A 27,388-nucleotide genomic window follows, 5' to 3' on the forward strand; every position below is an offset into this window, starting at 1 on the left:
TGTTTGTTTGTTTTGCTTTTTTTTGTTGTTGTTTTTTGTTTGTTTTCCTTGCTAACTAGCACAATGGACTTGAAATGTCCTTCCTTGAACTCCAGTGTTTCCTGTCCTATTAATAACAATCAAGGGATTGGAAACTGTGCATCCTTGATATTTGGAATTACTGTCCCAGACAGGGGAAGGAAGCATGAGAGAAGCATTGACTGCTTCAATCAAGGCCTTGGTCCAGTTGCCATAGAAGTCTGCATTAACTGCATTAAAATTTTGCCATTTAAGTTTGAAAAAGCTCTTTTACTGAGAGGAAACACAAATGAAGTTGTAGGAAGTTTAGGCTTTGGTTCCAATACATTTCTTATTTACTCTCACAGTCAAAGGTCCACTATCCACTTGATGTAAAAGAACAAAATGATCAGTCCTTTCTTCTGGGCACTTTTTTTTTTTGCCATATGGGACATATACAAACCACATTTTTGTTTTAGCAGAAGGGACTTTCCTCACAGATAAACACATGGTTTGTTTAAAGCAGAGCAAAACACAAAACACCAGAAATATCCCCCCTGAAATGGATGATACTTTGATCAATTTTTTAATGCCAAACTTTCCAAATAAAAACAAAAACATAACTTTGACAGAACCTGACAGTTTTCCCAATTTGCAGCAGGGATCTTTTGCATGCAAGTGTGTGCTGTTTTCTTTGTTTGTTTGCCTTTTTTCTTTTTTTTTTTTTTTTTTACAAAAGTTGTTAATGTGTTCCTATCTGTTGCATATTTCAGCCATTTTCTCTATACAACTTTCTGACAAACTGAATTGCAGACTAAAACATTCTAATGAGACAAGGCATTACCTTTATGAACGATCTCATAGAGAAGAGGTTGGCTAACATTGTTGAAAGGCCAGGTGCCAGGCAGCTCTGGGCTATGAAACCCAGCTTGAGCTCAGCGAGACAGATTGCATCATCCCCTTCTTTCCAGTTCCAGCTTGGGATATTTAGTAGATGGGCCTGAAGAAATTAAAATAAAATGAAACAAATAAAATAAAATAAAAATAAACTCCACAGGTGAAGAGGCAGAAATACTTCTGTAAATACAGTACAGTAATGAAGGAGATAGAAGTGAATGACTTTGTTACTGGCTTTATTTATTTATTTATTCTTCTGACTAGCGAAAATTACTTTAAATACCTAAAAATTAGTTTTATGCTAAGAAGGACTCCAATCTCTTATGTATCTTTTTATTATAGACAAAATTTCATATTTCTCAAGCCATGTTCTAGATGCATATATGTGGCTGTGACACTGCCAGGCCCATACTCACATCTGAGTGAGCCTTCATTTTCACCTTAATTATTATTTTTTTTTGAACCTGCAATTTGGCAATTACAGATCCACATTGCCATTTAAGAAATATAAATTAACTATAAATGGTTAATAAGACAATAATTCCATGTTTTTTGTAACTATTCAGAAAGAATTGACTTTCCACAAGAGCTGACTTGCCTAGAAACCACCAATTCATTTCAGATAGCTCTAGTGCAATAAGCTTGACAAAATTTACAGATTCTGAGTGGTTCATCTGGAATCAATAGCAAGTATGGACACTGTAGCTCTGAGAATTATATCCTAGGTAGTTAATAAATGTCAGAGGATTTTGATAAGGTCACTTGCATATATAATAAAATTGAATTACCTTGTAACTGGATTACGTGACAAGGCTTATTAGGGTGTTTGGAAAGAAAAATGCTTATTGTTAGTGAAGCTAGAAAAAATAGTGTATGAGTGCAAGGTAGCAAAACACAAAGCAACTAAAACCTGTGGGGAGATACTCTACTGGTTGTCACATTACCTTATTGTGATACTGCAACATCTGAGTGATAATTCTTATCTTCGGATGGTAATTCTTTATTGAAATAACTCTAAAAGTAAAAGAAATATATGATTAAAATAACATTTAGTTGGTGGGATATTTGGATGTTGTATCCCAGCACATCTACTTCACTGTGTTGTCAAGTCCCACAGTTAAAACTGTACTCATGTATTTTGCTGTAAAGCATAATAATCAAAGTTAAACATATGCAAAATTTACATCTAGTCAAGTTCATTTAACAACCATCAAGTAATAATAGAGAACAAACTTGAGGATTTACTCAGTTTAATGGCTTCATTACTGATTTTGCAGATAAAATAAAAATATTTGTTTTAGCAGCTTTGTTCAGATATCCCATTCTTTATGTTAAGCAAATAATACACTTGCAATTATTGTCATCTTTAGTGATTATCTTTGTTTCTTTGAATCAATGTAATCAAGTTTTCCAATGATAAATGTCTGAAAGGACATTTCATCCCTCCACCGTTATTTGTTTATAGTTTTTAGACTTCTATCATATTTAAACACCTTGAAAGATGATTTTATTTGACATGAATCCAAGTGCAAATTCATCTTCATTTTTTCTGCATTATTCCTAAGCTCGATATCGAAACTGATATCTGAACTCTGAATTTATAACAGATAGGTCTACTTCCATAATCTGCAGCTGTTACAGCTATTCTTCGTTATTTAATGAGGGTAACATATATTCAGCTGTGTACATATTGAAAATGGCTGGAAAGAAAATGCTGTAGAACTGAATAGACTTATAATGTGTTAGGAAGAGAGAATGAAAAAAAATGCAGTAAAATTAATGAAAGAAACAAGCCATGTTCTGTATGTACAAACTTAAGAAAGAGGGAAAAAAGAAGGTATTCATTATTTCAATTTACATCATCTTGTAAAAGGACAAAACATTTATTCCTACTAATTTTTCATTTCTTTCTGAATTATTCAATTAAACATTCTATTTAATTGAATTAAATTCATTTAAATTTGAGAAGACACAAGAGAATTCCAGTCTTGAAATTACACTTTTGCATTTTATTACATTTAATGTATTAAAGGTATTAAATGTGTTAAGAATGCACTAATCTGCAGCTGAAATACTTTTAATATATTTATGCAACTAACATGAAAAATATATATTTTTTTGCATTAAAACACAAAAGCATGACTGAAAAATAAAATTAGGCATATATAAGCCCTGCCCCTTCCACAGACACTCAGGTATCTTGCGCATAGTGAACTTTTTCTGGAGAAGTAGCTTTACTAAATTTCTTTTTATTTCTCCTATTTCCTTCAACTCCTGGAATGCAAACATTTGACAGACAAATAAAACTGGTTCATTGCACTGGTCAATTTTGTTTGAGAATTTTTTAACTGATCTTTGACGTTTTAATTTTTAAAAGGTCAGACTGGTCTCATTAAAACTAAGATCATATGAACAAAACACAAAAAAATGGAATGGCTTAGTTTTACTGTAACTCTAGCTGCCATCCACTAATTGACCCATTCATCCTCTTCCTTCAGAGAATACAGGGAGGAAGCAGGACAAGCTTTGGTGACCCCTAATATAATAAGTGACTTGTTAATCATCATTAAGCAATGTTAGTCTTCAGTGTTAAAAAGGAGGATGGAGCTTGGAGACCACTGTATCGTTGCTATCATGAAGTTCATACCTCACTTTCCCCAAGTAGTGTGATTACTTGGGATAGCAGATTTACTGAGGAGCAATGAGGTATGAGGTGATCGAAGGTCCTTCTGTCCCGTTGTCAACACCAGCCCTTGCAGGGCGTGCATTTATGTAATTTATTGTTGCAGCAGCACAACGACTTTTCCTTTCCTTTCACTTCTGCTGTTCCTGTGTGTAGTTATGAATACTTCAACTCTAAGGTCTACAAAATGACAAAGAGTACCAAAGCTCATGCTCCATGCAGCCATGTCATCCCTCTCTATGACATCTAGAAAAACTGAGTTCTTAAAGTAACAAACACAGCAAGCAATGAAGATCCAGAAGAGAGATGTTGCCTGCCAGTGGACTTGGAGAACATTAGTAAATTACTCTGCTGTAGGAACACAACAGTAATCACAAGCCAAATAACTGCAGCTGATTCTATTTTGGATGCACTAGTTTGAGAACTAGTACTGTAACATGACCTGTAAGTGGTTATAACAAAGAAACGGAAAAGATGCTACATAAAGCTTTCATGTCCCTTTTGAAAGGATGAATTTTTACCTACACCATGAAAATAGAGATTGACAGGCCATTTCTGAAAAAAAAGAGAAATTAAAACCTGTGTGATTCCTTCATTGACTTAGCAGAGAGGAATACATAAATTGTTAGTTGTTTACACAATTACAGTTAAACTATATTGGAAGAAGAGCAATCAAATATCTGAATATGGAAAGATACTGTAAATGAGAAAAAACGGCCAATATACAAAGTCCAAAACAAATACCCTGATTTCAAATTTCACTTTTGGTTCAGTTTTTCCTCTGATCATAATTTTCTCTTCTAATATGCTATTTATAAAGCAGCTAAATTAAAACAGTTTAGGCAGGAATTTAAGGGGTTCTGAGACAATCTTAAAATTTGCCCCCTAAAGAAAGCTCTGAAATGGTCTTCAGGATCATTTATCAGCATTGATCTTCAGATCAGCAATAAAGCTATGTGTGGCTATGGCCTATTTGAACACCAGAAGTTGGCTAATCAAACTTAAGAATTAAAAATTAATGACATTACCTCATAATATTGGAGGCATCTTCAGCATCTGGGTCAGCGCAGTATTTATTGGCAAGAATTAGGCACGCATCTGCTGACTCTATCTGAGACACCGAAGAAAAAGAAAAATAATTAGCAACCTCTGTTTTCAGCTATTTGTTCATGATAAAGTATTAGGGATTCCAACACTGCCATCCTGATTGTGAATGTCAGTTCATAATACTAATAAGAAAAAGTGTTACAAGACTTTATAAGCAACAGGGGTGATGGCAACAGCTTTCATATACACATAGCAATTTCTTGAAGCTTGTTAATGGTGCTCAGACCAGGTTGATAGTTCCATTCATTACTACTACATTGTATAAGCTAAAGCATAGAGTTTTTAATGGATATATCTTTTGTAATCAGATACTGAAATTTAGACCCCTAAATCCATAGGAAGTTCCTGTTATATTAGTACAGTGCTGCCACAAGTCCTGCAGTTTTGATTGGGAATTTAAGTATCTTCTTCTTAGAGACAGGAAGAGATGGCTGAACCTATGATTTAGAATCTGAGCACCAGTTTTCAGGAAGCACAAGGACGAGAGAACATATCTGTTCACAGGACCTCTATGTTCATACAAACCTTAGCCCTATTTAACTCAAAGCAGATGACAAAAGAATTTTTCATTGTATACAACCAAATATCAACACAAAAAAGGGTGTAACAGAGAACAAAATACCAGTATACAACTTCATGGTCATAATGAGAACACTGATGAACTGAAACACAGTATGTGTTGGGCTACTAAAGGTTAAGCAATTTCTGTAGCCAAACTGGACAGAAGACATGATTACTACTCCAGAAAGTGCTAATGCTGCATTAAAACCTTATTGGCTTAAGTAGCTGGTTTACATTCCATTTGAGGGAAATTAAAAAAAAAAAAAAAAAAAAGAGAAAAAACAAGGTGGTGCTCTATCTGACAGATACAGCTTTCCACTTTTCTTCCTCTAACCTTCATGCTTTGCTTTAAAAGTACAAAAGAATTTACTACAGAGAATTCTAGACAATGAACTACCTCATTCTAACTACCAAATATCTTAAGTTGTATTTTTATCAGGATTCTAGAGAATAGAAAAAGGATTTGACTGGTGAAAAATCATTTTCTAATTGTTCTGATGAAGGTAAGACAGGAGCATTTTAAGCAATTACAGTAAGACAATGTTCTATTATATCAAACATTAATGTTAAATAGACTCTTGAACTAAACACCAATGAATAATTCATAAAGAGTTCAATAAAATGGCATACAATGTTTCTTAAGTCACAGCATTACTGTAGCTTTGAAGATCTAAACATATAAAGAAAACAAGGTTTATGGACAGATGGATAGATATTGTAATATTGGAATTTATTAGACAAGCTAATACAAAAGGGGAAAACATTTTTGGGGGAGCACCTGAATAAAAATATCACGTTTTAGATATTATTTATTAAAATAATGCAATGAGTAGTTAAATAAATGTCAGGTAGCAGGAGAACAGAACAAAAGAGCTATTACCTTCACTCTTGCCAGGTCATGGGGATTAAGGACTGAACCCTGATAAAATTCCACCTGAGTGAAGTGTCGTTTAAAGAGAGCTTCCAGCTCAAGGTTAGGGGAGATACTGCATCGGGAAGAGGAAGAAAACACAAGAGAAAACAAGAATTCAGTTTCCATAACTGTCCCATTTACTTCATTTATTTATAAACTGACCCATTTATTTATTAGGTGTTCAGACTTCTGCTGATGCTTTTCCTGTGGTGTAGAAACAGCATGCAGTACTTAAAAGACAAATACTATACTGCTTACACTTCCTCTCTTCTGTCTACAGCACGTCTGGCCCATTTAATTGTGCCACTCTGCATGTTCTTTCACACTGCATGTCACTTTCTCACAGATGTGAATCCAGAAGAACTGGTGCAAAAGTTTGAAAACATCCTCTCACCTCATCCTTCCATAGAAGTCATCTGCTAATGCAACAATCCTCTGCATGTACCTACCACTCTCAAAATGGTTGATTGCATCAAATAAGAGAGCTCAGTGCGAAATCACTAAAATCCAGGAAAGGAATCCCATCAGGACCCCTGTAGCCTGTAAGAACTAGAATTAAAACAAACAATTTTGCTGTGACTTTCTGTCTCATTTCATTCTGCCATAAACACACGACTAAATGGAAGAGCATCTATCATATAATGGGGAACAACCTTGGAAGTACTTTTCTTAAATAGCTATGTTACAGGTGCATGAGATCATTCTGATGCCAGATGTTAAATTAATAAGCAAATAAAACAGATATATGCAAATATTTGTTGGGGGGCGGGGGGAGGATAAAAATAAATAAAAAAAAAAACAGGCACAAATAAGTAGACAGGTGCTGAACTCCCTTTACATGCATATAGTTTCGCAGTTCCTATCACCATGATTTTCACTGTGGAAATTCACTTTCCTCTTGTAGTCCATTCCTGTTATTACTTAGAACTGGCAAAAAAGAAAATGAATAAAGTAGTTCCTTGAGGATATCATCTGTAATTCAATTCAAAAGGTATAGATAAGAAAAGAAAAATTGTGCAAGTGCTGATTCTTAGTTTTCCAGCTTCATTTGTTGAATCATCACAAATGATCAGCTTTTAATAATTTTCTTTAAAAGGAATAAAAGTATAGAACTTGCTGCTAAATACAAAAATATCACTTATTCATAGTTTAAAGCACTTTGAAATAGATGCTATTCCGGATCAGAAAAGAATATTCACACTGCCTCTCTCCCAAGCACATGGCTATTTCTAACAGATTCTTCCATACGTACACCTATTTCACTTTATATCACTTGTAAGGCAGAGCCTGTAACTACCATCAACCACCTTAAGGCATTCTTCCAAATCTCACATGAAAAAAATGCAAGAGACGTCATGTGTAGGTATGTATATATGGGTAAAAGAACAGTACCAAGTATGGTGACAAGAATTTCTCTTCTACCTTCACTATAAAGTAATGCATCACATTTGTATTAAAACTACTTCTATGCCTACATTTTTCTTTTTATAAATGTTTTGCAATACAAAATATGCACTTTTTCCTAGTGAAATGAAAGGTGAAAAAGTGTTTTCAGATAGCATAAGTTCATACAACACACAGCATTTTTCACTAGTTTTACAGATTTTACCAATTATGCTAGTTTCAAATAAATATTTTATGCTAAAGAACTCTCACATCTATTTATATTTCAATATATATTTTTTCTCTCATAATTACACTCCTATTTGAGATATCTAAACCACAGTTGACATGACTGGCTCTGAAGTCTTCTTGAAATACTCATACAAGTGGGCTTTGCAATGCATTATAAAACAATTGCACAAAACTTATCTTTCTTCAAAATACCTTATACTGTTAAAAAAAAAAAAAAAAGGAAAAAGAAATTGCATATATTCGTTTTAGAGTTGTTTGGAGTTTGAAAAGTCCTATATCTTCCCACACAAGATATGACTTAATTCAGTGAGTTTTAGTAACCTATGATAGGACTTATATTGAAAATTTACTCACTTATGGAGAAAGACGATTTCTACGTTGACATCATCCCTATCCTTGTGCAGGAAGTCCTTCAGGAAGTTGGACACACTTTCAAGTGTTATGTGACCACAGACAACTATGTGCCTGTTATAGAAAAATCAGAGTTAGTTTTGCAAAGAAAGTAAAACAAGCAAGAAAAAAAGCAAAGAAGAAAACAGTAATTTATTGGCCAAAAGAGTATTAGTCATCTTGACATTTCTCTAACACCCATTCCACAAAGTCAGAAAAAATAAAACATCAATTCCAAAAGGTGATTTGCAATTCAAAATACATATACATTCTCACCTGCAAAGATTACTATCAACAAACCATTTGGTCAAGCATACTGCATATTTAAGAGCAAGTGGCATCATTTATATACATATTTATATGCTGTATTAACCAGTCCATTTCAGAGTCATATTTCTCTATTTCATACACTTTTTTTTAAAAATCTTTACTTCCTTTACCGAGAGATACTATTCAAAAAAATTTTTATGACATAACGAGACAACAAATCTCCCTAAAATTATTCTATATTTTTCCACAGTTAAAAGCTGACAGTTAGGCCAATGAAGGCAACGCAAAGCTTGCCAATTATAGGCCATAAGCAATAAATAATAAAAAAATCTTGCTGTAAGTCCTACAGGGAGAATACATTACAATAAGAAATTAATTAACACACTATTGCAATAGATCGCTTAAAGAACCAAAGCTTGCACATACTGAGGTTACAAAGGTTCCTTATACTCAACATTTTTCCATTTATACTGAACTGATGTATCTGACTATGCAAGATGGAAGCACATACCAACATATACATTCTTGAATTATACAAGAAGCTGAGGAAAAGGCCTAGGAAACTGCATTCTTCCTGACTCAATGGATCATTGTTCCTCTATTATTGTAAAGCAAAGTCCAAAATGTTCTTGATTAGAATATCCTACGTTTTCTCTCAGTTTCCTTCATGGAATAAACTCAACCCATATTCCATTACTCTGTTTTATGACAGATGGTGATTTTGATATGCCTAATGCTAATACTTCCAATTATCACGTTGCTTACAGAAGTCAGGAAGATGGTGATACAGACAATTACTGAACTAAGAGAAAGCCAACTTCATTACAGTCATACGGTCTACACACAAATGATTACAAAGACATAATTTCACAAACTTATACGAGCACTTGAGCTGCCAATCCGAAGCATGGTATTTCAAAGGGAAAAATTAGACTGCCCAACTCTCACTTATTTCACAATTATTCTGTGGACAACTCAGTAATGCAGAAACCCCACAGGCTGGAAGCAACAAATAACAGGTGGCAGCAATGATTATTAATGTAACGGGCCTGTTCTTGCTTCATAATTTGGTGCTTGATGAAATGTGTGTGAAAGTTGCACAGAACTCATTGGAAAAAGGATAATGATGCAGAGCAGAGAATAAATCAACAGCATATATCATGCAGTAAATAATATCACCATCACTGTACTGTTACTTTTGCATTGGTTCAGGTGGTCACTAGGAAAGCAAAACACAATATTATACCAGTCCAGCACACTTTATGGTATTTTTCTACTACTATCACTTCTATAAACAGCATAGGACAGTTTTAAAGGCTTATTTAGAAATACGATAATCTCAAACGCTCCTCCTGCACGAGTTCTCAGTGACATCACCAGGCCTCAGATATAATTTTAGACATAGTAACCATAAAAAACTTATATTTTTCATTCCTTTTGACAAGAAAAGAATACACGTTGATATGAGATATTTAACATAGGACTCAATACTATGAACTTTTATTGCTAAACTAGCTATCTGGAGTGTTAGCTTTGGATTCACCAAGATTTAGCTCAATCTTAACCTAAGATCTTGGTGCAGGAAGTATACAAAGCACTGCATGCTTCTCAGACTGTAAGCACTTACAAGCACAAAATCCCTAACTTCAAGCTTTACTGTTTTATGAGATAGTAAGCACAATATCAGAAAACAAGACAAAATATATTAGTTCATACCTTTTTGGTGCAAAGGGTCCCAGAGGTTTCTTCTGGGATCTTTAGAGTTTGGCAAAGTTTCCAGCAGCCTCTGTGCTGCATAAAACCATGCCTGCATTCCCATTCTGAAAAGCACCTTTCCACAGTTTCCCTAAGGGATCAAATCACCTGAGCTCCTGGCACTGCGTGTGCGTGTATTATTGTGCATACAGTCTGATCAGAGGATAATAGCCTTTAATATAGGGCAAGATATGATTTCAAGCACTAAGATTCCCACCCTACCAAATGGATGAATGTCCATGCATTAATGAATCCAATACATCATTGTAACTAGAATTTTTCAAGAAAGTTCAGATTCTGAAAAGACGTTCAATACCTTTGTGGCTTTTTTGTTGTGTTTTTTTTTTTCATCATTAAATTCCACATTTTGAAGATATGGACTAACCAATGAGAAAAACTACAGAATAGACAGAGTTTGTAACCCACGTTAATCTATTACAGAAGAAATTTTCATAGGATTGCAAGATTACAGGATAAATGAGGTTGGAAAAGACCTCCAGAGGTCTTCTACTCCAAAAACCTCCCCCTAAAAGCAGCTGCATTTGGAACAATAATTCACTCTTGCTATGATTCTCTTTCCGTACGGTTTCATACCAATCTGATTCAGGGAAAATAAAACATTTGGCTGTCAAATACACTTGCATTTGAGCATCAGGACTGATTATTTTGGAAGTGTCAGAAGGCATCTGCACCATGTGTTCATTTTAGCACTCTGATTTTGGGTTATTTAGGCATTATCCTTTCTTCCTGTCTTTGCTGTTCTTATATAGTGCAAGACAGCATCCTGAGCAGTGATTGTAACAAAAAACCGTCCTGGTTTTCAAACAATGTTTTCTGATGAGAGACTAACATTAATTTTTGGTTGGAAACTCCCACAAAGAAATCTCCTTTTACCATAAATTATATTTTTGCTTAGAAGTAGAAGAAATTGAAAACAGCTTTCCTATTTGCCCAGAGAGAGTTATTCAGTACATTATCTTAGAAAACTAAGAGAGTTTATATTGTTCCAATCTGTCCTGTGTATGATCTGAAGATTTATAGCTTCCTCTGTTTGTGCCAATAATCATTCCCTTTCCATGCACCACCCAGTTTTTGCATGCACCATGAGCTAAGGTAATGCCAATATATTGGATATCTTTTGCTTGCAGCTGGAGGTGCTTGGTAGGAAAATACTGTATTAATAACTTTGGTTCAACTGAAATGTCTAATCTCTGCATTTAGGTTTTGTTTATGAAAATCCTCAGAAGTAATACAGCATTCATCTAAATTATTATTTTCTTTTTGTTATTTAAAAATGAAATTTAGAATTTCCCCTATAATATTGAAAAGCAAACGTCATGATTTTAGACATTTTCATTGCCGATAAGTATTCAGGAGGACTACTACTTCTGTAAAGTAACAGTTGTCAGTGCAACTGCATCAGAGGTAAAATTTGGTTAATAGAAGCATGGAAATCCATACTACGCAATTGTAATGTTGCAAAAATCATATTTTACAGAGAATACAAAGCCTATCAAGGGATATATGTTATCAAGCAATGTGTCTGACTAATCCATTCTTCTCCCATATCCATCTTCCTAATGGTCATTAATTATCAAATACAGAAGAAGAGTACACATATAAAAAAAATTATTCTACCCAGCTGAAATTCTCTACGGTACCTTATTTTTTTCCTCTCAAGTACTGACAATGAAACATCATCTAAAAATGCAATAGCTCCTTATAAAGTAAACAATATTGCTGATATAAGGTCCCTACCCACCACAAATACAAATAGTTTCAGGAAGAAAAAATGAAACAAGCAAAAGCTAAAACATCTAGAATTCCAACATGAGATAATTGAGAACATATGCTTAATCCACGTAAATAGCACTGTAAATGAAAACAGATCCACTGTGAACATGATTCTTCAAAAAGGTTCTTTACGTGGTTCTTCCTTCAGAGGACACAATACAAAATGTAAATCTTTTGCTTGTTTATTTTCAAAGAAATTATATCCATTTTATTGGAACAAGTATAAAGAACTTGAAAAAACTCACTTTAACTAGTCTGTCATAATAAATCAAAGATAATAAATAGAAAATTCTGTTCAGCATTCAGTTGAATACACGGTGTTCACTTGTCAAGTAACGAAATGATATATAGCACATATTGATCTAGATGTCTCTATAAAACTATAATATTTATATCAAATACATGTGCTCAGATATCTTTATCATCTTTCTGCTTAGTTTTCTGATCATACCTTCAACTATCAACCATCTCAATTCTTTTTTTGCATACCAGTAGCAGACTGCTGTGGTTGAAATCAACATGCCCTTCTAAAGTCTAAGTGTTTTTTTTTATCAACAAAGGACAGGTCTCAGTCACTTTGTCTTCCTAACAGAAGTCAATAAATGGCAACAGATTCTGTAGATATGATCTTCTTGTTTATCTGTTAGATCAGCATTCTTTAAATATACTAATGTATAACACATTGCTAGCTGCTTGTGCTTTTATGAGTTACCCCAATATTAAGATACTATTAATTCAGTTCAATTAAGTGATAATTCTACACTTGTGCTTGTGTCTCCCCCCCATTAGTCAGTTAAACACATGCCTTATTTTAATATAAACTCCTCTCTCAGACTAATACAGACAGAGTAATAAGTGATGTACAACCATGATTTGATGTTTTTCCTCACAGAAGACTTGATGAAGCTCTAAGGACCACTTACTGTTAATATTGGCTGTAGCCAATGTGTACAGTGAGACTTTCAAATAGCCAGAATAATATATTACAATATTTTAACCATAAAAAACAAACAAACAACAATAACAAATCTTGACTATTACATATATGACAAAAGCAAATACTGAGAACCATCCACCTGGAGTGGACACTTTTGGACAAAAGAAAAAAATAAATATTTAAAAAAAAATCTGTCTTTATCTTAACCTACAAGCTTTTACTTTTTTCTGATTCTCTCCCCCATCCCACTGGGGAGGAAAGGTGAGCGAACGGCTGTGTGGTGCTTAGCTATCAGCTGGGTTAAACCACAACACCATCTGTAAACTATTCTCTCATAGAAATTATCTATTCTTTCCAACAGGTTCTGCACTCTTCAGATTCTTTCATACATTATGCATGAAGAAAAAGGAATTAGTTAATATCAGAAAACGCTCAAAAGTGCAAGATATACATTCAGTATAGACTATACTATATAGGTCAGTGGATCATACATCAGATTAAAATAAACAGAAAATCATTAATGTCACTCATTTAAACGTTACCTCTGATACAGACATGAATTTACTGTGTGATCATTATATGTATTAAGAACCAAGAAGAAATCTTTTCAATTTCTTAAACTCAAACTTGTTAATGGGCACAACAAATGTACAGCCACATACAAGACCCTGATTAGTTGTGAATTATGACAGCTACAAAACTGCGGCAAGCACACATATATATTCAGGTTTCAGTCTTGCTCAATGAATATTGGTGGTATGTCACTGGCAACACTTAAATGCTAGAAAGTGTTTTTCTGAACCACACAGAAATAATACAGAAGAATTCTGTTATGTAGGTTCTCAAATATTTCATGCCCACCAAAGTGAGATTTGTACTACAGAAGAGGCTTATAGAGTGCATTTCAGTGACTTTATTCCTGAATAAATGGCACACTCCTTTGTTTAAACTGCATATTACAGTGTGCATCTAAGTCTGTTTGCAATAGCATATTCTCCTAAGTGATTCACTGTGAGCTTCTTTATTTCAGCTTCCTTGCTCAGGTACAGTTAAATGAAATTACCTTACGCTATTATGTTCTAAGAACTTGTGCAACACTTGTCTATAAAGCAAGTTAAGAAAGAAAAGTTAATATTCTTAGCTTGATGCATGCCTATGAAACTGCGATAATAATAAGAAAATACAGTAATTTGTTTCTGCTGGGGTCTGGATTAGATAAGAGGCTTCCACCAATTTAAAGGATGAAGACTCATTCTTTCATTCAGTCTTGATGGTACTATCATCCCTATCTACAGTACTTCTACTTTCATAAAAATACCACAACATTAGACACAACACAGCTGCATCACCATGAGAAATTAGTGCATAATTTAGTATAAAAAGAAGCAGTTAAAACTGTTAAATGTTACTGCATATACAAGAGGTCCATACTAGAAAACTTGTAGTGCAACACAGGAGTAAACCATACCTCCACTGCTTTCATCTCACCTGCAAACAAACTTTAATCTGTTGCTATAATCACACAAAACCCTAGGCTTCCTTGTACTATTTTGTGCAGCAGGTTATCAGACATCAGACACACCCTGTTATTATTTATGAAATTCATTATATTTTCTTCTGAATTGATTGTTATGCTTCCACCATTATTCTTCTTCAAAGTTGCCTTATGGGTTTTTTTGAATGCTCAATAAGCCTTTATAGACAATGCAGAAGGTAGCAAAGGCTTTAAATTTTTTGAGTATTTCATTCACGGCCAGAGCCAGTGCATTTCTTTCCACTGAAATCACCCCAAAGTGTCATGACTGATTTTCTGCAAGAGCACCTGAGAGGAAACAAAGAAGTCACAATTCCTTAAAACTTGCTGATTAATTCACCAGTTCTGGCATCACATGTTCCCTTTCGTGGAATGTCCACACTGAAAATCATGGCTTATATATTTTGTGGAACATGGTAAATCAGCAAATTTATAGAACAGAGTCAGTCTTTCTTGGGACAAAATTTGGACAGCAACAACTGCTACTTTGATGCCTAACCAAAAAAGCTTTTTCAAAGTTTAGGCAGAGAGAAAGAAAGAAGTTGAATTTTTTTACACTTTTAACTAGAAGTATAAAATTATTCAGGATCTGAACGTGACTTGAGACCTAGAAGACTCTTTAAAAAAAAAAAAGTCATAATATTGTTATATATCACTTCCCACACTTCCCTTCTTGCTTTCGCAAGAATGGATATAGTTTAATAAGTATGCAAAAATGAGGGGAAAAGTCTGTCCTATTAGTTCTATCTGTCAGTCTACTTAACACTCATCAGATTTTCTTTATCACTAAGTGAGACTTTATTTGAAACAGTGGGATTAGAAGAATGGCTAGCAGATGGGAAATAGAGACACCCCTGGGGATCATAATGCAATCCATGTCACATTCTCTTATTACAGTCTCATCCCACTGGAAAATAGTATCTTACATATTGTATCAAATTATTTAATATAATCTAATGTCACTTTCTTTGGAGCTATGTCTCTCATTACTGTTGCAAGTGGACCTTTGCCAAAGTATTTGGATAAGCATAAAAAAAAAAAATTGTTCTAATTTTTAATCAAATTCAAATGTCTAATGAATCCAAGATGGTCTGTCAACTTAAATTATCTGTTTGTCTTTCTGTTTACCATATCTATCTGTCCACAGTTTTTATTTTTCTCTGTGAAGTTTAGTTATTGAATCCCATGTTTCCTTCTGGAAGGAATCTCTAACAGATGATTCTTCCAATTGACATACTGATGATTTGCTAATTTATGGCTTGTAAACTTCAGAAATCTGAAGAAGAATCTGCTTCTCTGGGAAGCAGAGCAGATCATGAGAGAAGGGAAACAGGAGATTTGAATAGCTTATGCAGTAAAGAACCGTGATGGCATTAAAATACAATGTTTAATCTTGAACATTAGAGTAATGTGTCAAGATCATTTAAAACATCTTTTGAAAATTTAACAAAGTTTAGTTTATATACTATCAGGACAACAAATAATAATAAAATTCCTTTTCACTGTCTATATTCATGTGAAGCCATGTTGTTGCCTCATAAAGAGTTTTCATCGGAGCTGATAGGAACATTGCATACAAAAGGAAAAACATTTTAGCCCATGAAATTAAAAGGTAATAATTAAATGCAGAGGAAATAATGGAAAAGACAAACAAACAAACAAAACAACAACAACAACAAAAAACACATTAAGTTATCCGGACCCTCTTTCAGTCCATCAATTTACCAATGTTGATTCCATCTGTTTTCTAGAGCTTTGTGCAGGCTAACTTACAAAAAGCTAATGCCTTCAAATGGAAAATACTTCACAGAATTAAAATCCAGTCTGATCATATGAACACATGAATACAAAAATGAAAAAACTTATTAGCAACAATCTTGATTCTCAAATAAATGAGTAAATTCAGAACAAAAAGTTAATTATAAATTACCAGTAAAACATATCTGAATCTTTAACCAAATCTCAGACGAGACCTGGATAATATGAAGGTTAAAAATAAATAAATAAATATGTGTTTATATATATATATGGCTTAAAAGGAATAACAGACTATTTTTAAAGCCCTATTCTGGCTAGGACTGAAACTGTAAGTTCCAAACATCACAAAAAGCACATTAGCAAAATTTTAGTGATCCCCAAACCAAAAGTTTATTGAAGAAAACCTCACTCATGTATGACTTAAAGCTTGAATTCTATAGTTAAGAGGTTAGTTGGAGCACTTCCGAAAAGCATCCAAAGCCAAAGTGATCACTGCCTCTTCCATCCTTCCAGATGTATCCATGCATGAGCTAACCTGTAAGCTTATTGCTCTTAGTCTAAAAAATAATAGTCTACCAGCACAATGAAATTAATAATAGCATGACCTGTTCATCCCTCTATGATACTTCAGTTAAAAAGGACCCCTTCAACACTATTTCATGAGCTCTACAGACAAGTAACAAAGAGCCTGGAAAAAGTAAGTCATCCTGAAAGTCTCAAAGAGAAAAGAGCTAAATGTGGATAGCATGTACGGAAGTGGCTAATGGTCTCAAATTTATTCAGAAGAATGGCAAATATTAATATCATTAACATTCAAACTGTATATCATTTCAGTTTGTTAGTGATGAAAACAAATGTCAAAACCAACCAAACAAAAAAAATCATAAAACCTCCCCTGCTTTTATATATAAATACATATTATTTTATAAACTGATGTCTAATCTAGACCTTTGTAGAGCTTTTATAATATTGTAATAAATAGATCATATCTTTTCCTTCTCCACCCCACAACTTGTTACATCTAGCTTTTAACTCCAGTATTTTGTCTATTAAAAACACTAGTTATTAATGATACTAGTTTTTCACTAATTTACTGAACATTTACTTTATTTCCTTACCTTCTGCATTAAGCAGATTTTATATAAGTCTATGTTAATAAGATTCCATGTCCTATAGAATATTGCAGATATTTTTCACTGCAATGACATTATCCTTAGTGATGAAGCAATTAATAAGAGTTTAACTTTCATTATAAATTTTTGTCTACTTTGTATTTCAAAAGCATTCATCATCTTCATAAAGCATAAACTTGACTCATTTAAGTCTCACAAAAATTCTGTCAGGTAGTTACCAGTCTATTACAATAAATAGTATTTTTCTATAATACTAAAAGTATTTTATTATATCAGTAAAACATTGGCTAATATATAAAGAATATAACATGCATTATCTGCTTTGCAAAAATTATTTCCACAAAATGTAAAATCATATACTACAGAATTAATCCACAGAACTGGATGCAGAGACAGGAAGTAAAAACAGCAGTAGTGACTGATGTGAGCAGTAGTGGCTCATGTGATATAACAGAAACTACATAGAAAACTATTTAGAAAATTAAGGAGGTTACTTTATTGTTATCATAAGATACCTCTTAGGAACATTCAAAAACAATATTTTTCAAGTTCTGATTGCTTCTTACGTCTGAATTTTATTTTACAGTTACATCTTAGATATCTTAGATTTTTATTTATTTATTTTAATATCAAAATATTTTCTGTCTTTGTAATTACAGCCTGCTCTCCATGTCATTTGTATTTAGCAGTGATTCTAGCAAGAAAAAATTGTTTTGCGTAAAACTAAACTAACTAAACTTAGAAAGCCCTTTTTTTCTTCTCTACTGACTATCTGATTCGGTGTATCAGGACACAGTAAAACCTTTAGAGAGTCTTCTGATGAACTGATCTGTGCACAGTAGCAAAGCAGCTGTTTAACACTAATCTCATTACCTATCAGATCTCACTGCTTACAAATCTGAAATTCAAGGATTATTATCCTTTTGAGTAATTTTTTTTCTTTTTTTTTTTTTGTTCCCACTTGGTTGCAATTGTGACAATTAATCATCAAATGATGCCTGTCATCAAATGTGTATGTTTGATCTTGGTCACATTTTGTATAGATATGCTGGTATGCATTTTGCCGTATATGCAACAGCGAGTACTGCTGCTGTTTTAACAGATGAAACTTCAGTCAAAGGCTGTAATAATATTCCTATTTTACGTTCTGTGAGACCTTAGAAGTCTCATTACAGGAATACATTATTAAGCAGAGATTATAAATCAAATTAAAAAAAAAAAATCCCTGTGGAATTTTGTAACAAAGCTATCTAGTATCTAGTAGATTTAACCAGTGATAATTGCATACAGAGAGAGAAGTATGTTTCTTTATTGTGGGAAATTATTCCTATATAGTTTATGAGACCTTTGGGGACCTTACTGGCTGAAAAATAAAATGAAATGTGAGATTAAAATTGCTGGTGTTTTCTTTTTTTTTTTTTTGTTCTCCCTTTAGGAAGTGGAGCCTGTAGAACTTTTCATGCATACATTCCATCTCCCAGTTCAACAGTTAACAATTCTTGAGCAAGACTCTCCTTTTAGTAATAAAGCATACAGTGCAATCCTTAAAAGATATGAAATCATATGTTAATTTTAACTACCCATCTAAATTTTTAATAGTCATATGTTATTCCACAGACATAATTCATTAGGACGCATTATATATATAAATACTACAAAGCAGATTCCATGTACTTATCTATTTTGGATAAAGAATTAAAAGTACACACATTTAATATTTTTATAGTTGAAACAATCTCTTTCAACAAAATTTAGCTGCTTTCATTTTCTACATGCATTTAATTTTATCTGGAAATTTTCTGACATTAGAAATAGAACAACTGTAGTTTCTCATTATGTTTGCTGCCAGAATTTATGCTTGGTTGTTCAACTAAAGACCTTATATTGCTAATTACTACCACATGTCCATATCCCAAGCAAAGGAAAACGTATTGGTTCTGACAATCCATTCTCTCATCACTGAATTCCAAATGAAAACTTAAATTTTGGCCAAACATAACATTTCATCAATCTTGTTCTACTGACTGCAGAAGCAACATCAAACAGGGATTGTTAATAGCTTTTTACTGTGCAGTTCCCAAGCTTAGATTCTCTGATGAAAGACCCACATGAGCAAAAGACTTCTTTTAACTACTTAGTAATTAACATTTGAACCAGAAAACAATGCATAAAGTAAATTGAACATTTTGTATGTTGATGACAGAGCTGAGTTCCAATTGGCAAGTTATATGGGCAGTAGAGGTCAGCAGAGAAACCCCCAATGACAGTGAGCTAAAAACAAACAGATAGTGCAGATAAAGACAAAAAGAAAAGGTGAGAAATTAAAATGAAGCATGCCCCAAAGCTATCAGGAAGCCTTCGATCTAGAGTTGAGGTTTTCAGGATGTGGGGTTCTGACTGAAGATCAAGTCCAAGTTCAGAGACATCTGAGCAATGCTAGGTACTAGTGACAATGTAGAAGAGGGGAGACTACAACTCTGTATGCAAAATAGTTTTAAAGCCATATTTACATCTGCCATAACTCTTTTGTAGCTTCAAAACCAAAAATGTAAATTCTCCATTTGAAAAAGCTCTCTTGAGAAAATAGGTATGAATACAAGTATGAAGCTGAGTAGGCCTCTGTTACAAATACACATTTTGGGAAATTAATGACACTTCTTTCAGAAATACAGTGCAAGTTTCCAACATTACTGTTTGCCAGAAAATAAATAAATAAATAAATAAAAAACCAAACAACTTTAGACATTTGAGGGTAGCTTAAAAATAGAATTATTGAAGTTGTCATTTATATGCCTATTATTCGTTAAGCAATATTATAAAATATAACTAACAAAAAAAAAAATTGATCTATCTACCCGGCGATGTAAATCAGTACTCTTGAATTAGCTCTGTGGGGCATTTGCAGTCTTTCTGCTCCACAAAGAGGAGAAAGAATTTACTAACCACAGTACACATCTACGAAATGAAGCATAGGTGATGATTTGAAAGGAACAAGGTGAAAAACATATCTGCTTGAAGTACAGAGAGGGACAATTAATTAGATATGTGTCTTGGAGATCTTTCCTATTGTTCTATGGAAGCGATTTCATATAACTTGTTGTTCAGGGCAAATGTATCTCTACCAGTGAATTTCATAATGATATGTAATGACACAGAGGATGGCAACGTTAATGGTGATATAAAGAAGAAAATAATATATCTACAAGTACATCTAGTTCATTAAAGGCTATACACCATCAGATCTAGATGCTGGGAATGCCAGAAAGAGCTAGTTTTAACTTGGTAAAGAAACAGGCTTTCAAAAGAAATGTAATGAACTAATGTGGTCTAATAAAAGATAGTTGTTGCTACAAGCCAAAAATACTATTTTTATTTTTTTCTCATACTTCATTGATACTAAGGCTACTACTTTCTCTTCTTAACATAGACTTTACAAGGTTAGTGGAAGAGAATCACTTTAAAAACCCCTCGTCATAGATACTAAAACTATGATTTTGTGCAATACCCATTTGCAGTTAATAGTTGGTGCATGAAATCTGAATCTGTTTTTTGAACATTTTTCTTATTGAAAGATTTCTTATTGAAGATTTTTCTTATTGAAACAGCACTATTAATTGTCTGACAGAGTTATGGAATAACCTAATCAACATAAATGTCTTATTTTGCGCAACAGCAAACTGGAGTTTTGTAGTCTGAGTGGTATCCAGGTTCTCTTGAAGCAGGGCCAAAATGTTGTGACTTGTACCGTAGCATAGCCCAGGTCTCTATAGTGTGACAATTCTCTAGTGGTAACATCTGATGACAAGGAATACAGCCTTTTAAGCTGTAAGTCAGCTATTACCACCTTCAGGGGCTGTTCAAAGTCACACAACCACACCTGGTCTTTTTTGACTTACTTTCTGCCTCGAGTTGAGTTAAAAGTCCCGCCGTATTTCTTCCGATTAAGGATGAGAGCAGCAATTTCTGGCACGTAGCGAGCAAACATTGCCTACATGCATGAAACAAAAACACAAAAAAAAAAAAAAAAAGAAAATGGCATGCAGAGAGTGTTCTACTGCAGCAGAGGCAGCAGAGCCTCTTGAGATACTTACTTTCTTCCACTAACCGCACTATAGGAACCACCATATTTCTTGCGGTTTCCTATTAACTCTATGATTTCAGGGACGTAGCTGGCAAACATGGCCTAAGAAGAAGATAGGAGACAGAAGAAAAGACTAAAAAGAGAGGCCAAAGAAAGGGGGATGATGAATATTTTCAGAAGATATATATCCTTAAGATCTGAAAATGCAAAAGAATTAGATCTGGGAAGGCGTTTAAAAAGAAAATTTTAAAAATGTGAAAGTTCTTATCAAACAAAACATGAGGGTTCAATGTAAAAGTTGGTCTTGGAGAAGGTGCATACTTTATAAATTAAGAAAATGGTCAAAAGAGGAAAAATGGGCTCACAAAACAAAACAAGAACAAAATGAATTCAAACTGCTATCTAATCATAAAGTACAGTTATGTTTAATTCTTCCTATAAATGGGAGGGGAAAAAAACTATCCATCTCCACTGCAAAAAAACAAAACCAAAAACAAGTATTACCATAACGGTTGCATTTCTATTTTAAAAGACAGACTTTTTCCCCTGTGATTAGGATTTAAACAAAGACAAAAAGATGTAGTCAGGGTCAAACCCCCTGCTGAGAAACGAAACAGTCACCACCACCCCCCCAAAAAAATAGGAAAAAAAAAAAAGCAAAAGTTTATGTTTTTTAAAAGGATTGGAATAACATATGATGGGAAAAAAAGAAAAAAAAAAGGGTTTAAGGAGAAAAAAAAATATTCTGCCATGTTTTGTCCAACAAACATCTTCCTTGTGGCTGGATACTTCGAAGAGCTACTGCCAGTTGGAATGGTCTCTCTCTTCATATGTCAATAAACATAGATGGGAACGCATATATATATATATATGTATTTGTGTGTCTGACATATACGGCATTCATAACATCAGTTATATACATATCACCTTTGTAAGATGTATGTATACGTGAAATCAATATATAAGAGTAAAATAACAATACCTATGTATGTATGTGAATTAATATATATTGTTAGTCATCTGTAAAGCACTTACCTTGCACTGTGTGAATATTAAAATAAACCTTGCTGTTTTAGAGAGAAACATTGCAACAGGCCCCATAATATTATTAATATTGATACATAATAGAAAAGTTGACACAAGACAAGTAGCAACTTTGGTGCTATGTATGTACATGACAAAAAACACCAGAATTTGCTGATATAAAAGGACACTGGTTATGGCCATGCTTTGTGTGATAAACTGTGAGTTAAAATTGTGCTACATGACATGAAAGGATGTTTGAAATTAAAGAGAATGTGGTTTGCCATCATCAGGATCAGGCAAGCTGCTCTTTAAGGCAGTCCAAAGCCACAGTGTTTGTTGGAATTCTGGGAAGGAACACAGAAGGGTGGGTAGACTTCTGAAACCGCAAAGTGCCTCTAAGTAACAACAGCATTCTCAAAAAATTCCCTACACTCAGTTACTGGAAAGTAAAAAACTAGGAATAAGTTTATAAGCGGAAATGTTAAAGCACTTCATGTATTCACATGCATTATGCATTTAAACGGGATAATAACAATTCTGACTCCACTAACTGACAAGTTCTGCCAAGTATTAATCTACAGAAAAAATATGGTGTGCGTTAAACTTATTTAAGAGTTTAATAATTAATTTTAATTTACTAAGACATATTATTATTTCTTCAATTATAACACTGAGATATACAAGGTCAAGTTTTAAGGTAGAAGGAATAAATAATAAGTAATAAAATTATTATTTTACCAGTCCTCCAAGGATGAAGAAGACCATGAAAAGGCGACCAAGGGTTGTTTTTGCATAAACATCTCCATAACCAACAGTGGACATTGTAACCATCAGTAAATAAACACATTCCCAATATGTTAGCTGTTGATTATTTTGGAAATTTTCCCATGGATCCCCTGAGTTCTCCACCTAAAATGTACAAGAAAATATGTAATAATTAAAGAAGTAACAAAAATTAACTCTATTGATAAAGAAATATATATATCAGCATGTAATATAAACTCTGGATCCTTTCCTGTGATTTATTTTGAAGAAACAGAGAACCTAAGCCTGTCCTTATTATAGCCTTACAGTTCTTTTGCCAATATGCGTAGTCTTGCCACTCATACTATTTATGGAAAACATTTTTTTCCAATCACTGCTAAATAATATAAATTACTTATAAAGAACAATAGGGTTCATTTCATACCAGTTTGTTCAGATATTTTCCCGTCTATATTATTTCTAATGGAATCATACTGCTTAATGTTTTTGTTTGAAACATGCAGCTGTTAATAGCATTAGTGACATGCTAAGTTTCATGATGAACTACCACAATACCATTTTTCCAATTTTTATTGGAAAGCTATTGTATGTGACAAAGGTAAGTTATAAATTTATCAGTGGGAAAGGAGTATACCCTCTATAATTTCTGTAAAAATTTGTTCCACAGTAGGAAGCCTGGAGTTTGAGAATTCCTACACAGAGATGTTAAAAAAATAATTTTAAAAAAAAGTATACCACAAAAGAAAACATCCAAAACTTCCTAAGAGTGAAAATTAAATGCCAAACATTTCTCCCTGGTAACCATTGATAGGATATTTGTGACTGGCACAAAGCTGTGCCAGGGGAATTATCAGGCTACGCACTAGAAAAATTTATTTACAATGAGGGTGGTCAAACACACCCAAACATGGTCTTCCTAGCAAGACAGTTGATGCCCCATGCCTGTCAATGTTCAAGTGGCATTTAAATAATGTCCTTAATAATATGCTTCAACTTTTGGTTAGCTCTGAAGTGGCCAGGGAGCTTGACTTGATGTTTCTAAGTCTCTTCCAACTGAACTATTTTATTCTATTCTAAATGACTTCCGGGATAACTAGAAGATAAACAACTGAATTTAATGTTATATAGGTGAACATAGCACAAGGTAATTCAAGCGAAGTCAATGAAATTACTGTAGATTAACACCAATATCATCAAATTATAGTATTACTCCAAAACCATTCCAGAATAACTTATTACTACTAGCACCTCAAAATTTTCCTGATTCTAAGTTGGTCTTAAAATGTTCTTAGTGGACAAACACTTCAAATACTTAAACATATTTAATTATATTGATTAAATAATTTAGGAAAAGCTATTGGTTTTAAATGCATACAATTGACATATACCTTTCATATAAAAGAATATTAAAATTTATGAAAACATACATAATTCTATACTAAGTATCTTACATTTTTCAGGTACTTTTAAGTGCAGAATAAGAATTTATGAAAAAAAAATCTGTATTTCGTGAAAGATGCATCCAAAAAAATGAAATTTAAGATCAAAACAGAAGGCGTGCTACCCTGAATGTTAGCATGTTAGTAATCCTGTTACTTCTTGTGGAAATACAGTGTGTTTTTTTTTCTTTTCTTTTTTCTTCTTTTTTTTTTTTTCCTGGTACAACCATTGATTTACCAGGACCTCACTCAATTCAGACTCTGCCTACAACTTCCAGGAAGCACTTTCAGGTAGTTACTTAGGAAACATTGCCACCTACTGGTAAATTGCAATCGTTCAAGAAGTTGCATCAGTTCAAGCCTCATAGTTAACTATTGCTGAACCCAAATATAAATGTTAATGACGTATTACTTACTATTCAGAATAAATTTTGATTAAAAGCCTGAACAACTGGGAACTGTGATTTCTTTTTTTTTTTTTTTTTTTTTTTTTAATTGTACTCAGTAGATGTACCAAGGGCTTAACCAGAGCAAGAAAATTTCAGGTAATAAAGTAGCTCAAATAGCAGGTGATCCATGAAAAAAGCCAAAGAAATATTTTCAAACATACTTACCAAGTGTATGAACCCAGCTGCTGTCAGCCATGTGCTGATAAATATAGAGCACAGATTCACGAGCTTGATGGAATTACTGTGGAGGGGGAAAAAAAAAAAAATAAAGGTAACATATACCGAAATTTATCACTCATTTTTACTATGTACTTGCATACAAATGTATATTTTAGACTGAAAGATTTTCATGATGATTTCTGAACAGAACCAGGCTCCCTAAAAAAACTTAATCAATGGCTTACGCAAACCATGTATTATTTTTGTCTTTGCAGAGATCACATCCGTGTAATTTAGATGGTTTGGAAGAGCTAAGAAATGGATTGAAAGGGAAACAAACTAGAAAAGTTCAAATGGATTTGAGAGCAGAAGGACGAACAGAAACCTTAGCTACATCTGGACTTCTAACAAGATAAATTAAAAAAAGAAACCTTCCAGAGAAACGAAACAAACTCTTTTTAGTCCCACTGAGTAGTATATGCCCTACTGTAGTCTGAATTGATTTTGAAGCAAGGACCTCACTCTGAGTTCAGCAGGAAAACGCCATACTTAACAGCCTCTGGATGAGGTTTAGGTAAAGCTTGGTCCCTCTGTTCTTACAAAAATCACTATGATTTGAAAAGCTAGGAAGGATGTTCAATAAATATGCAATGAACTGAAGTTCATGTATTGTTATGTCCAAATGATCTTAACCATTCATGGAATTGTATTGAAAGCAGCTGTCCTTTGTTTCTGAAACCACATCTAAGAAAGAGCGAAGCCTCAGAAAAATCCCTATTATTCCCAAAGCAATATGTTCCAAAAGAAGAAAAATAGGGAAAAACTCACTATCAATGTGTATCACTATCATGCATTAAGTTCTAAACAAAGTTGAGAAATGAACCTGGGAAATAAGGCAGACATTAGCTCCACTGGAGATATTTTTTAAGAATTACAGTTGATGAAGTGGGCATCTGTAGGGACTAGGAAAGATGCACAGTTGCTGTAATGATTATTGGACTCAAAATTATGATGCTATAACTTCAGTTTTGCAACTAATTAATGTTCATGCACATCAAAACATTCCCTGTTTCACTTTCTGAAGGTATGGTTGATTAATATTCATATTTTGTTGATGATCGCAATCATAGCACAAGACTCTAACCCATATGTTCCAAGATTAAACAAAATGATAAATATCATGCTGATGCAAAGCTCCATTATGAACGGCTAAATATCATCCTTCACCTGAATTTAGGCCAGGAGAAACTCCTGATGCAATAATGTGTCAGCTGGTTTCCACATATTACTGTAATACAAGTAAATGCTAGCAGTCATTAAAAATAACTATTTACATAACTTGTCTGTAACATTTTAATTTTGCAAGTTTATTAAAAATTGCACCTTCTCTGTCCTCTATGAAATACTCCTGTTTCTACCACAGTCTAAATATAGATGAAGGATTAGTCACAAACATTTTCCTGCTCTTTAAGCTCTTTCTAACATCTGTGCAAAATCCCTTACTGTGAGTCCTAAATCCCTGTAGTTTTGTTGAAAAAATATTAGAAAACAGTGAAGTGGAGGAGAGAAAATTTCAACTCAACAACACACAATTCATTATGTTTCATAAACATGGGAACTAAAAAAAAATTGTGAGATTCACTTCATTTCAAACTAGGGAAAAAAAGATCATAGGCAGAGTACTGTCTCTTAATAGGCCACTGTCAACCTTTGCTTTTTTCATATAGATTCTTTTCAAATATAATTGATAATTTTTAAGATATTCTCATAATTATCACTACTTTGCTACTCTTCTCACTGCCTCTGTTTTTGCAGTGTTTAACTTCTTCCTTTGGACTCTAGTATTTCGTGTGGCCCTTCTTGTCTATTGTGTGATTGAGATGTGTTCCTTTAATCCCCACACCCCAATCAGTAACCAGTAGTAATTTGCATTTAAAGTAAAATCTTTTATTTAATGAAGGAAATAGGACAAGGAGGACAGAGCTTCTTCTCTAATTGCATCAAATATTAAAAACATAGCAGTGCCCTTCTTACCCTATGAATTTCTTCTCCTGTCAGTAGTTACTTTTTATTAGTTTCAAGCACACTAAAATACCTTTAGATTA

General features: G+C 33.4%; 1 protein-coding gene across 17 annotated transcripts in view; it reads right to left on the reverse strand.

Annotated features, from left to right (window-relative positions):
- KCNMA1 (potassium calcium-activated channel subfamily M alpha 1) overlaps positions 1-27,388 on the reverse strand; it is a 472,598-nt gene that overhangs the window by 131,364 nt on the left and 313,846 nt on the right. For all 17 annotated transcript variants that reach the window (XM_083843583.1, XM_083843584.1, XM_083843575.1 and 14 more), the window contains 8 exons: positions 25,290-25,365; positions 23,210-23,380; positions 21,456-21,547; positions 8,148-8,258; positions 6,126-6,231; positions 4,606-4,688; positions 1,839-1,908; positions 842-997 (listed from right to left, as the gene is read on the reverse strand). In XM_083843583.1, the coding sequence (XP_083699709.1) occupies positions 842-997; positions 1,839-1,908; positions 4,606-4,688; positions 6,126-6,231; positions 8,148-8,258; positions 21,456-21,547; positions 23,210-23,380; positions 25,290-25,365 (865 nt within the window). The remainder of the gene's footprint in view (positions 1-841; positions 998-1,838; positions 1,909-4,605; positions 4,689-6,125; positions 6,232-8,147; positions 8,259-21,455; positions 21,548-23,209; positions 23,381-25,289; positions 25,366-27,388) is intronic.

Source organism: Anser anser (genome assembly GCF_964211835.1).
Source record: "Anser anser genome assembly, chromosome: 7".
NCBI classification, from domain to species: Eukaryota; Metazoa; Chordata; class Aves; order Anseriformes; family Anatidae; genus Anser; species Anser anser.